At 33.7% G+C, this 13,527-nt stretch overlaps 1 protein-coding gene and 1 non-coding gene across 2 annotated transcripts in view; both read left to right on the top strand.

Annotated features, from left to right (window-relative positions):
• Positions 1–13,527, top strand: part of CCDC178 (coiled-coil domain containing 178) — a 410,690-nt gene that overhangs the window by 27,625 nt on the left and 369,538 nt on the right. Inside the window, exons 4-5 of the mRNA XM_028098190.1 lie at positions 1,804–1,826; positions 12,588–12,670. Coding sequence (XP_027953991.1) covers positions 1,804–1,826; positions 12,588–12,670 — 106 coding nt within the window. The remainder of the gene's footprint in view (positions 1–1,803; positions 1,827–12,587; positions 12,671–13,527) is intronic.
• Positions 10,530–10,632, top strand: LOC114205120 (U6 spliceosomal RNA). The gene has a single exon (XR_003608321.1). It is a non-coding gene; the product is annotated as a U6 spliceosomal RNA (small nuclear RNA).

The raw sequence follows: 13,527 nt of genomic DNA on the forward strand, positions 1-13,527 counted from the left end.
AAACAAATTCTCGTATATATATATATATCTCATACATATATATATTGTAAATTTTACAATAAACTAAATTCACATATATAATCTCATATATATCTCATATATTTGTAATGTAAATTTTACAATGAACTAAATTCTCATATATACACAAATCTCTTGATTTGTAATGTAAATTTTACAATAAACTAAATTCTCCTATATAGATCTCATATGTATCATATATATATAATGAAATGATTACTATTTCAGTCTTTTTCATATTTGGATAACAACATTCTTATACTAAATTTCATCTTCCGATTTTTTTAATATTATGGAGAAATATATATATGCCTTGAATTTGTTATTATATCACTTATATCCATTCCGGTATATGTTATATCTTAAGTAAATTTTGTTTTTTTAGTGCTCTAATCTTTCCTCAAATATTTGTATACTTTTTTTGTTTTTTGTATTTATAAATGATGGACCAGACTGATAAATGGTTGTGAGCATAAGTTTTTTGCTGGTTTTGTTGTTTTTGTTGTTGCTGTTATTTGTTTGCTTCTTAGCAGCTGTCAGAGCCTTCTTACATTAAAGGCTTTTATCCAGTAAATAAAAAATTATACTGGAATTCTTTGTAAATAGGAGGTAATATGTTTAGGCAAGGACTTGAGGGACTGTCTTTTTACTTAAATAAGCATACATTTGAGTTTGTTGTAGCACCTTCAAGTATTTTCATGCATTGATGAATCAGCCTTTATTTTTCCTTTATCCACTTGTTTGTTTTTATGTGAGATTCTGCTAGTTATGTAGGCTCTGTTTTGTTTCTCTCTAGAACCACAACTTCCATTCTTAGCCTCTCCATCCTAGTCAGATCTCCAGTGTGGCTAGAGAGTTATTCTCATGGCAATGACAAGAAGCCATCTTCTCAGCCATGTATTCTGGATTCTGAGAGTGGAAAGCAATAATACTAGTCTACCTCACCACAGGCAGGCCGTCAGTTATTTACTTTGATTATCACCTACTTATTCTTACATACTAGGAATTTTTCATGAGCTCCACAGAGAAGCCTTTTACCTGCCCTGAAATGGTCTTCATTTTTTCTTCTGAGTTATATTTTTCTTTGCTCTATTTTCACTGACAGTCTTATCTGTTTTCTTTCTATATGTGGGAATTTTTCTAAAATATATGTCACAGTGATTTTATTGGCATACATATATACCTTTCTCCAGAAATATTGGATGACATGGGAATTGAAGAGAAGTAATCATGTATGCCCAGCTAACATCTGGAATTAGACATTATCTATGAAACCCATAAAATTATGATTATGTATCCCTTGTGTTTTTGGTAATTTGTGTCTCTTATAGCCCAGGATACTCTTAGAATATTTTGTAGAACATGACTCCTACCGTGGAGTTTATGGTCTAAAAGAGGGACACTATGGAAAGCTAAATATTTGGAACTTACCAGAGTGTTTTTCACTCTTTGGTTATATATTAAAATTTAATAGATATAATGCACTTCTGATTATATGGAAAGTCTTTTGGGAGTAAGTGGCATTGAACAGGCCCTTGATGAAGTAATAAGGTTTAGAAACACAGATGAAAGGTAAGAACAATTAGGTGGGAGTAATAAAAGGACTAGGTAGTAGAAGTATGTATCTGTTTTAGAAATAACAGAGTATAGTATGACAAAAATATAATGGGGTCTGTGAAGTGGAGTACTTATAGTTTTATCAGTGAGTTCTAATGTAAGCTAGTCTACTATTATTTTTTGAGATATTTAAAATTTGATTTTTATTGAGATCTTTTATTTTGACAGTTTGAAACTTCTCTTGAGGAATGGTAAGCACCTTTCATTCTTTTTAAGTTGTTTTTAAGTTCAAATTTTAATGATTAAGGTGCTGTAGATTAGTTTTATTTCAAAAGAAATAAAAGCAGAATTTTTCATATTTGTTATTAAAATGCATTTTTTTTGAAAAGATAACAATTAGGTTATCACTGAAAATGGCAGAATAGAAATCTCTGGGGCTCTGTCCCACCACAAAAAAATGTTGGCAAAAATTTGTCAGAATCAACTTTTGTAGAAATCTGAACTTAGTAAAAGACAACAACTAGGGTGAAAGTTAATGAGTCTGTTGTATTGCATTAAGAGAGCACTGTGGCACTATAAATTGCCCACTTGCCATTCTCTAGCCCCCAAATCAGTGGTGGCCATGAAGAGAGCAGCCTGTATTTGTGCTGCAGATTGCTAGTGCCAGAGAAAACAATATGGACCTTATTCTCAAAGAATTGTGTTTCAGTGTTTTGACCTGTCTGATGACTTCTTGAAGAACCAGCACAAAGGCTTGTCTTTGTTTTGCCTGACTTGAAGCAATCACTCAGCTGGAACCACTTAGAGGCAGTGTTTACTGAAAGCATTTAAAGGCATATACTTGCCACCACTGTCTGAAGCTGTGAATAACAGTTGGGACAAACATTAGACAAACCAAAATGCCTGGGAAAGAAGACATACATGGGGGAAATAGAATTTTTCAAAGCTGTTATCTATACTGCAGAATCAAGAAGTGCACGCATATGACCAGAGCTAGGCACATGCTCAGGGAAAACCTAAGACCCTGATCTTTTATCTCTAGCTGACCTTTAGGATCTGTGCAGGCAACAGTTAAAAGTAGAAGTAGAGCTGTAAACAGCCTGGGTAAGCATTGAAGGAATACTTCAAAAGAGCCCATCTGCTAAGATAAGAAGAGTATTTTTTTTTCCTTTTCCTTGTCCTTTTCCCTTCTTTTCCTTTCCTTTCTTTTTCTTTTTTTTTTTGACTCTAGGTATTTAAGATAACTTGGAGAAAACATAAGTTTACCAGTAAGCTAATGAAACACTTAGTTCAGTACCCACACATGACAAAGAATACATACATTATCAAATGTGTTTAGAAGAACTACTAAACAAAGAAAGAACAACCCACAATAAGCATCAACAACAAACTCAACAGAGGGAAGGTAATCTTATTTCCATTTCACATTGAACTACTTAAAATGTCCAGCTTTCTACAGAAAATCATAAAGCAGACAAAGAAAAAAGAAAAGTTTGTCTCACTAAAAAGGGGAAAAAAAGAAAAAGAAAATTTAAAAAATGGCCCTGAGAAAGATTAAATGTTGGACTTTTTGGACAATAACTAAATCAGCTATCTTAAATATTCTCAAAGAGATAAAGGAAACCATGGACAAACAGTTAAAACCAGGAGACTAATGTCTCAACGAGTTAAGATTATCAATAAAGAAATAGGAATTATAAAAAAGAACCAAGCAGATATTCTGGAGATGAAAAGTATAATAATTGGGTGAAAAAATAATTAGAGATGTTCATCAATAGATTTGAACTGGCAGAGAAAGAATCCGTGAACTTGAAAATAGGCCAATTGATGCACTACAGGGTATTTACCCCAAAGATACAAATGTAGGGATCCGAAGGGGTACGTGCTCCCCAATGTTTGTAGCAGCAATGTCCACAATAGCCAAACTATGGAAAGGGCCAAGATGTCCTTCAACAGATGAATGGATAAAGAAGATGTGGTGTATATACACAATGGAATATTATGCAGCCATCCAAAAACCGAAATCTTGCCATTTGCAACGATGTGGATGGAACTGGAGGGTATTATGCCAAGCGAAATAAGTCAATCAGAGAAAGACATGTATCATATGATCTCACTGATATGAGGAATTCTTAACCTCAGGAAACAAACTGAGGGTTGCTGGAGTGGTGGGGGGGGGTGGGAGGGATGGGGTGGCTGGGTGATAGACATGGGGGGAGAATATGTGCTATGGTAAATGCTGTGAATTGTGTAAGACTGTTGAATCACAGACCTGTGCCTCTGAAACAAATAATACATTATATGTTAAAAAAAAAAAGTAGGAAGGGAAAAATGAAGGGGGGGAATCGGAGGGGAAGACGAACCATGAGAGACTATGGACTCTGAGAAACAAACTGAGGGTTCTAGAGGGGAGGGGGGTGGGTTAGCCTGGTGATGGGTATTAAAGAGGGCACCTACTAAATGGAGCCCTCGGTGTTATATGCAAACAATGAATCATGGAACACTACATCAAAAACTAATGATGTAATATATGGTGATTAACATAACATAATAAAATAAAATTAAAAAAAAATAGGCTAATTGAAATTATTCAGGCTGAGGAGCAGAAAGACAAAAGAATGAAGTAAAATGAACAGAGCCTAATAGATCTGAGGGACATAATCACAAATACAAATATATGCATAATGGGAGTCCAAGAGTACTAGGGAAGAGAAAAAGGGGGAGAAGGAATATTTGAAGAAACATTGGCTAAAAATCTCCAAATTTGATGAAAGACATGAATTTATAATTTACTAAAACTCAGTGAACTCAATGCAGGATAAACTCAGAGATACACACATTATAGTCAAGTCATTGAAAGCCGGGGACAAAGTATCTTGAAAGCAGTGAGAAAGAAGTGACTCATCATGAGTAAGGGATCCTCAATAAAAGTGACAGTCAATTTCTCATCAGAAATTTTGGAGACCAAGGGCATGTGGGCGGCTCATTGGGTTAAGCATCTGCTTCCAGCTCTGGTCATGATATCAGGGTCCCGGGATGGACCCCTACTTTGGGCTCTCTGCTTAGCAGGGAGTCTGCTTCTCCCTCTCACTCTGTGCTCTCTCTCAAGTAAAAAATAAAATCTTAAAAAAAAAAAGCAGTAATGGAGGCCAGAGGCCAGTGGAATGGCACATTTAAAATGCTGGAAGGAAAAAAAAAAGCCTGTCAAACAAGAATTCTGATTCTTGCAGAAGTGTCCTTCAAAAATAAAGGAGAAATTAAGATATTTCCAGATAAACAAAAATTGAGGGGCTCCATCTGTAGCAGACTGTTCTATCAGAAATCCTACAGGTAGTCTTTTAAGCAGAGATGAAAGGACATTAGACAGTAACTTGAAGCCATATGAAGAAATAAAAACAATAAGGTAGCTACAAAAATAGATCTAAAAGTCAGTATGATTTCATTTTTATTTTGCATCTCTTATTTTTCTATATAATTTTAAATGGATAAAATTATAATTCTATATTAATGGGCACACAATGTATAAATGTGTAATTTGTAGAAATGACAACATGAAGGGAACAGAGGTATAAAGGAACAGAGGTGTTTTTTTTTTATACTACTGAAACTGCATTGATTTTAATTCAAACTTAATTTTTATGAAGATAAGATGTTATTTGTAATCTCCAATGAACCACTAGGAAAAATTCTATAAAACAAAAACACCAACATAAATCCAATAAGGAAACTAAATACATTAGGGAAATTCGACTAATCACCAAAGGAGGCAATTATGGAGAAATTAAAAATGAAAAATATTTAAGTATTATAGAAAACTAGCAAAATGGCAGAAGTAAGTCCTTCCTTAATAGTAATTGCTTTTCATGAAAATAGACTAAATGGATTAAATGTATTAAATGGATTAAACTTTGTTAAAAGATAGTGATAGAATGGATAAAAGTACATGATTCAATTATATGCTGTCTATAAGAGACTCACTTGAGATCCAGAGACACAGTATGTTGAAAGTAAAAGGATAAAAAATATATTCCATGAAAATAGTAACCAAAAGAGAGCTGGGGTAGCTAAACTAATATAACACAAAATGATCGAAGCATATTATAAGAAACAATATTTAACATCTTGATAAAAGGGCCATTCCATCAAGAAGATATCAAAATTATATACATACCCAAAATACAACCTCAAAATGCATGAAGTATAAACTGACAGAATTAAAGTAAGAAATACGCAGTTCTATAGTAAGAGTTTGAGAATTCACTCTATCCTCACTTTCAAGAATGTGAACTTAAAGAACTTAAGTTTTTTTTAAAGAACTTAAAAAAAAGAACTAAAAAAAAGATCAGTAATGAAAAAGATTTGAACAGCACTAGAACAATCTAGGCGTAACAGACTTATATAGTACACACCACCCAATAGCAGTAGAAAACACATTCCTTTCCTGTTGACATTGAACATTATTCAGGATAGGTCATATGTTAAGCTATATAACAAATCTCAATAGAATAAAAAAAGACTGAAATCATAACAAGTATCCTTTCTGACCTAATGGAATGAGACTAGAAATCAATAACAGAAAGAAACCTAGGAAGTCCAGGTAAATGTGGATTTTAAACAACATGCTCAAAAAAACTCAGTGAATAAAGGCTGTAATCACAGAAGAAATTAGAAGATACTTTGAAATGAATGAAAATGAAAATACAATATACCAGAATTTATGGGATATAACAAAAGTAATGCTCGCAGGGCAATTTATAGACATAAATGCTAACATTAAAAAAGAAGATCCCAAATCCAGTAACCTAACTCTATACCTTACAGAACTAGAAAAGAATGAATGTGCTAAAGCTATGAAAAGAAAGGAAATTATAAAGATTAGTGCAAAAATAAATGAAGTCAAGAATAAAAAAAACAATGAATAGTACAATGAAAACAAGTTGTTTCTTTGAAAAGATTAACCAAATTCACAAACCTTTGGCTAGACTAGCAAAGAAAAAAGACTTGAATTATGAAAATCATCAAAAAATTGGGGATATTACTACAGATCTCACAGAAATAAAAATGATTATAATACTATGAATAATTGATAATACTATGAACAACAAATTTAGATAACCAAGATGAAATAGACAAATTCCTAGGAACACATAAACTATCAAAACTGATTGAGGAAGAAGTAGAAAATCTAACAGATTTGTAACAAGTAAAGAGATTAAATCAGGAATCAAATATCTCCCAAAAAAGAAAAAGCCCAGGACCAAAAGACTTGACTGGTAAATTCTATTGAACATTCAAAGAAGAATTAATACCAATGCTTCTCTAACTCTTTCAAAAATTAGAAGAGAAAGGAGCACTTTTCAACCATTCTATGAGGCCAGCATTATCCTGATACTAAAGCCAGATAAAAACATCATAAGAAAAAGAAATGTAGACCAATGGCTTTATGACTATAGATTCAAGAATCTTCAATGAAATCCTAGCAACCTGAACCTAGCAGCATATTAATAGAATTACATGTCATGACCAAGTGACATTTCTCCCAGGTGTGTAAGGGTATTTCAAAATAAAAAAAAAAATGTAATATATCCACAGTAATAAAATGAAGGGGGGGAAATCCATGTGAACATCTCAATGTGGAAACGTGGCAAAATCCAACACCTTTTCATGATAAAAAACACTCAAAAAACAGACAAGAACAGATTAGAAAGCATGATGGACATTTATGAAAAACCTTCAACTGACATTATACTTAATGGTAAAATCCGAAATTTTTCAACCTAAGATCAGGAATGGCACAAGGATGCTAGCTCTTCTCACTTTTATTCGACATTGGAAACCTCATGCATTGCTGGTGGGAATGTAAAATGGTTTAGTCACTTTGAAAAACAGTTTGGTGGTTCCTCAAAAAGTTAATCCTAGAATTACCATATGACACAGCAATTCCACTCTGAGGTATATACAGAAAACATTTCAAAACAGGTGTTCAAACAAAATCTTATATACAAATGTTCATATCATCAGTACTCACCATAGCCAAAAGGAGGAAACAACCTCAAATTTTTTCAGTAGAAAACTTTGAAACTCGTTCTATAAGAGGCCTGCATTACCTTGATCTCAAAACCAGACAAAGACCTCACCAAAAAGAATTACAGACCAATATCCGTGATGAATGTGGATGCCAAAATTCTCACCCAGATACTAGCCAGTATGATCCAACAGTACATTAAAAGGATTATTCACCACGACCAAGTGGAATTTATTCCTGGGCTGCAAGGGTGGTTCAACATTCACAAATCAATCAACATGATACATCACATTAGTAAAAGAAAGGACAAGAACTGTATCCTCTCAATTAATGCAGAAAAAGCATTTGACAAAATACAGCATTCTTCTTTGATTAAAACTCTCCACAGCGTAGGGATAGAGGGAACATACTTCAGTATCATAAAAGCCATCTACAAAAAGCCCACGGTGAATATCATTCTCAATGGGAAAAAACTGAGAGCTTTTCCCTTAAGGTCAGGAACATGACAGGGATACCTACCCTCACCACCGTTGTTCAACATAGTACTGGAAATCCTAGCCTCAGCAATCAGACAACAAAAAGAAATAAAAGGCATTCAAATTGGCAAAGAAGTCAAATTCTCACTTTTTGCAGATGACATGATACTTTATGTGGAAAACCCAAGACTCTACCCCAAAATTTCCAGGACTCCTATAAGAATTAAGTAACATGGCAGGATATAAAATCAATGTGCAGAAATCAGTTGCATATCTCCACAGTAACAATGAGACAGAAGAAAGAGAAATTAAGGAATCGATCCCATTTACAATTGCACTGAAAACCATAAGACACCTAGGAATAAACCTAACTAAAGAGATAAAGGATCTGTACTCTAAAACCTACAGAACACTTATGAAAGAAATTGAGGAAGATACAAAGAAGTGGAAAAACATCCCATGCTCATGGATTGGAAGAATAAATATTGTTAAAATGTCTATTCTACCCAGCGCAATCTACACATTCAGTGCAATCCCTATCAAAATACCATCGACATTTTTCACAGAGCTGGAACAAATAATCCTAAAATTTGTATGGAACCAGAAAAGACCCTGAATAGCCAGAGGAATGTTGAAAAGGAAAACCAAAGCTGAAGGCATCACAATGCCTGACTTCAAGCTATATTTCAAAGCTGTCATCATCAAGATAGTATGGTACTGCACAAAAACAAACACATAGATCAATGAAATAGAATAAAGAACCCAGAAATGGATGGACCCTCAACTCTATGCTCAACTAATCTTTGGCAAAGTAGGAAAGAATGTCCAATGGAAAAAGGACAGTCTCTTCAATAAATGGTGCTGGGAAAATTGGACAGCCACATGTCCAAGAATGAACAATGTAGAAGAATGAAACTGGACCATTATCTTACACCATACACAAAGATAAACTCAAAATGGATGAAAGACCTAAATGCTAGACAGAAGTCCATCAAAATCCTAGAGGAGAACACAAGCAGCAACCTCTTTGACCTTGGCTGCAGCAACTTCTTGATAGATATGTCTCCAAAGGCAAGGAAAACAAAAGTAAAAATGAACTATTAGGACTTCATCAAGATCAAAAGCTTCTGAACAGCAAAGGAAACAGTCAACAAAACTAAAAGGCAACCTATGGAATGGGAGAAGATACTTGCAAATGACATCAGATAAAGGGCTAATATCCAAGATCTGTAAAAAACTTATCAAACTCAACACCCAAAAACCAAATAATCCAGTCAAGAAATGGGCAGAAGACAAGAACAGACAGTTCTCCAAAGAAAAGATACAAATGGCCAACAGACACATGAAAAAATGCTCCACATCCCTTGGCATCAGGGAAATACAAATCAAAACCACAATGAGATACCACCTCACACCAGTAAGAATGGCTAAAATTAACAAGACAGGAAACAACAAATGTTATTGAGGATGTGGAGAAAGGGGAACCCTCTTACACTGTTGGTGGGAATGCAAGCTGGTACAGCCACTCTGGAAAACAGTTTGAGGTTCCTGAAGAAGTTAAAAATAGAGCTACCCTATGATGGAGCAATTACACTACTAGGTATTTACCCCAAAGATACAAATTTATTTATCCGAAGGGACACCTCCACCCCAATGTTCGTAGCAGCAATATCCATAATAGCCAAACTGTGGAAAGAGCCATCTCAAGATGTCCATGGACAGATGAATGGATAAAGATGATATTGTGTGTGTGTATACACACACACACACACACACACACACACACACACACACACACAAGAGAATATTACTCAGCCATCAGAAAGGATGAATACCTACCATTTACATCGGCATGGATGGAACTGGAAAGACAATTATCATGTGGTTTCACTCATATGTCTAATATAAGAAACAGTGCAGAGGATCATAGGGGAAGGGAGGGAAAACTGGGAAGTCTCAGAGAGGGAGAAAAAACGAGAAATTTTTAACTGTAGGAAACAAACAGAATTGCTGGAGGGGAGGTGGGTAGGGGGATGGGATAATTGGGTGATGGGCATTTAAGGAGGGCACTTGATGTGATGAGCATAGGGTGTTACATGCAACTGATGAACTGTTGAACACTACATCTGAAACTGATGATGTACTATATGTTGGCTAATTGAATTAAAAAATTTTTTTCAGTAGACTAATGTATAAATAAAGGTTGGTATAGCTATACAATGGAATATTATTCAAGCATAAAAAGTAATAAAATTTTGATGCATGCTGTAACATGGATAAACTTCTAAAGCACCATGCTAAGTTAAAAGAAGCAAGACATAAAAGTTACCTTTTGTATGATTCCATTTATATGAAATATCCATAACAGGTAAATCATAGAGATGGGAAGCACATCGGTTCTTGGCAGGGGCTGGTAGAGAGAACGGGGAGAGATTGCTTAATAAATAAGAAGCTTGCTTCGGTAGCACATATACTAAAACTGGAACGATACAGAGAAGATTAGCATGGTCACTGTGCAAGGATGACACACAAATTCATGAAGCGTTCCATATTTTAAACAAAATAAGGGGCAGTTCTTCTAAGGTGATAAACATGTTTTGGCACTAGATGGGGGTGATATTCACAACATTGAGTGTAGTAAATGCCATTTAAGCTTACACTTCCAAATGGTTAATTTTATGTTATGGGACTTTTGCCTCAATTAAAAAAAATAAGAATTGGGTGCTTGGGTTGTTCAGTCGGTTAAGCATCTGCCTTCAGCTCAGGTCATGATCCCAGGATGCTGGGATCAAGTCCCATGTCGGGCTCCCTACTCAGCAGGGAGTCCTCCCTCTCCTTCTGCCCCTTCCCGTTCCTGCTCCTTCTCACTCTCAAATAAAAAAGAAAGAAAAAAGAAAACAATTTTGCTGGTCTAAAAATTAACTAAATTTTGAAAAAAATACACAAAAATAGATTCAATTATGTGCAACAATTTAGTGTATCACAAACCAGTAGGGAGAGCATTATTTGCTGGGACAATTATTTTTCTTTATTTTAATTATTTTCTTTATTAGTTTCAGAAGTAGAATTTAGTGATTGGTCAGTTGCATATTACACCCAGTGCATGTTACATGAAATGCCCTCCTTAATGCCCATCACCCAATTATCCCTGCCCCGCCAGACTCTCCCTCCAGCAACACCCATGTTTTTATTATTTATTTATTTACTTATTTATTTTTTGTGGTATGAATTTTTTTATTTTTAATTAGTTTTTTGAGTATAGTTGACATATAATGTTACATTAGTTTCAAGTGTGCAACATATTCAACATTTTTTTATTTTCAATCAAGAAAAATAGATTATTTAACAAAAATATTTAAAAATGAAATTAAAACTAAAGGAGAAAATATGATGAATATTCCCCGACCTCATAATAAACAGGCTTTCCTAAATAAATTGTGGAACAACAATGAGACAAATAGTGTGCAGCCATCAGAAATAGTAAACTGTAGTCAAATATACAGGAAACAATGTCATGTAACTAAGGTAGCATGCAATATTTTATGACTCTAATTTTATAAAAATTGAAGTATCATTAGAGTGTTATATTCTGTTATATCTAAAAAGAATGAATTAGTATAGATTATTTTATATTATGAGTTTTGGTATGTACAAACTTCCTTTAATTTGTAATACTTCTTTAACAGAAAAAATAATAATTTAATAAAAATAGCACTCCCTGCTTTGTTGTTGATACTGTTTTTCTTATAACTTTTATCAGAAGAAAAATACTTCTTTTTAAATACGATGAAAACTTTACCTAGAAAAACTATTTTTAAAAAATTTTTTAAAGATATTTATTATTTATTTATTTGAGAGAGAGAGAACATGCACAAGTGCATGAGGGATGGGGTGGTGGGGGGAAGAGCAGAGGGAGAGGGAGAAGCAGACTCCCTGCTAAGTGAGCCTGACACAGGGCTGGATCCCAGGACCCTGAGATCAAGACCTGGGCCCAAGGCAGATGCTTAACCCAGGCACCCCTAGAAAAATTCTTTAGAAAAGAAATAACATTTTAATTTGGACATTTTGCTAAAACCTATTAATTTCAAATCTGAAAGAGCATTTTTGGTCCTTGTATTTTATATGGTACCCTGGAAACTGCTAAACTGAAGTTATAAATAGCTCTCAAATTATTCTCAATAAACCCCCTTTTTCTGATAGCAACTCTAAGGAACACCAATTCATTTTCTTAAAAAAAAAACCCACAAAACTTCTTTAATATCCCCTCAAATATTTTTAGGTCATTTGTAACAGATTTTAAATTTCTATTAATTTACCATGATATATAAAGCCCATTACGTATTAGAATTTTGCTATATTACTCTCTTAGATAGTAACATTAGCATGTATAGTAAGTTTCACCACAAACATTTAAAATTTAATGTGAGAATCACCTAAAATTTGTTTTACTACCTTTAAACTTTAAGTAAAGCAGTTCTTTATTAATTGATTGCCTCTTTCACTTTATATAGGAGCAGAACTTCATCCACACAAGACCAGAAGGGAGATTGGAGTATTGCTACACCAGTGAAAGAGGTTAAACCAGAAGAGAGAGGTAAAGTTGTACCTCATACTTAAATCAGTGAAATTATATTTAAAAGCTCATTGACTTTTCATTTAACATATTATTAATTTTTACTATAATTATTTTTAAGAGTTTTATAACTCTTCTGAGTGTCTAATGGAGGAAAGAGCCTTCTGTATCATTTGATTAAGCAACAAAATTCAACAAATATTTATTATATGATATACTGTTCTAGGTCCTGAGTGTATAATGATCCCTCTCCATCTCCCAAGAAGCTAACTGTCATTCAGTGCTGTCCAGTAGTACTTTCTGGGATAATAAAAGTGTTCTCTATTTCCACCGTCCAGTAAAGTAGCTACTAGCCATATATAGTAGCTGCTTGAAATGTAGCTAGGAAGACTGAGAATTTAATTTTTCAGTTTAATTTTAACATGTTAAATGTAAATGGTCACATGTGATTCATGGCTACCACACTGGACATGGAGACTCTGCTATATTTATATCTTATATATAATATATATGTATAAATTAAGATTAAAATCTTGTCACAATTTATAAAATATATAGTAATTTACATATTGGAATAAAATTTGTGTTAAAATTACTTCAACATATTTGAATGTATTCTTAATATTATATTAAACACCTCTTCCTTCCCTCACCACAAAAATTTGTTAAACATCTTCCTTTCATGAGAGAGAACTAAGAATTCAGAACTTTGTAGAAGTACTAATATTTTGTTTTCAAAGCTATCTCTTATAGTGAGGCTCTGTTTTTAGTTTCCTTTTCACTGTATCTACACTGAAGAAAAAAAATCTCATTTGTTACTTCTTAATTTTTCACATGACAAATGCTAGAAGATTAATATGTCAGTGGGCATAATAACA

Source organism: Eumetopias jubatus, unplaced genomic scaffold (assembly GCF_037043125.1).
Source record: "Eumetopias jubatus isolate StellerSeaLion01/CBP00866 unplaced genomic scaffold, mEumJub1_p1.0 scaffold_16, whole genome shotgun sequence".
Taxonomy (NCBI): domain Eukaryota; kingdom Metazoa; phylum Chordata; class Mammalia; order Carnivora; family Otariidae; genus Eumetopias; species Eumetopias jubatus.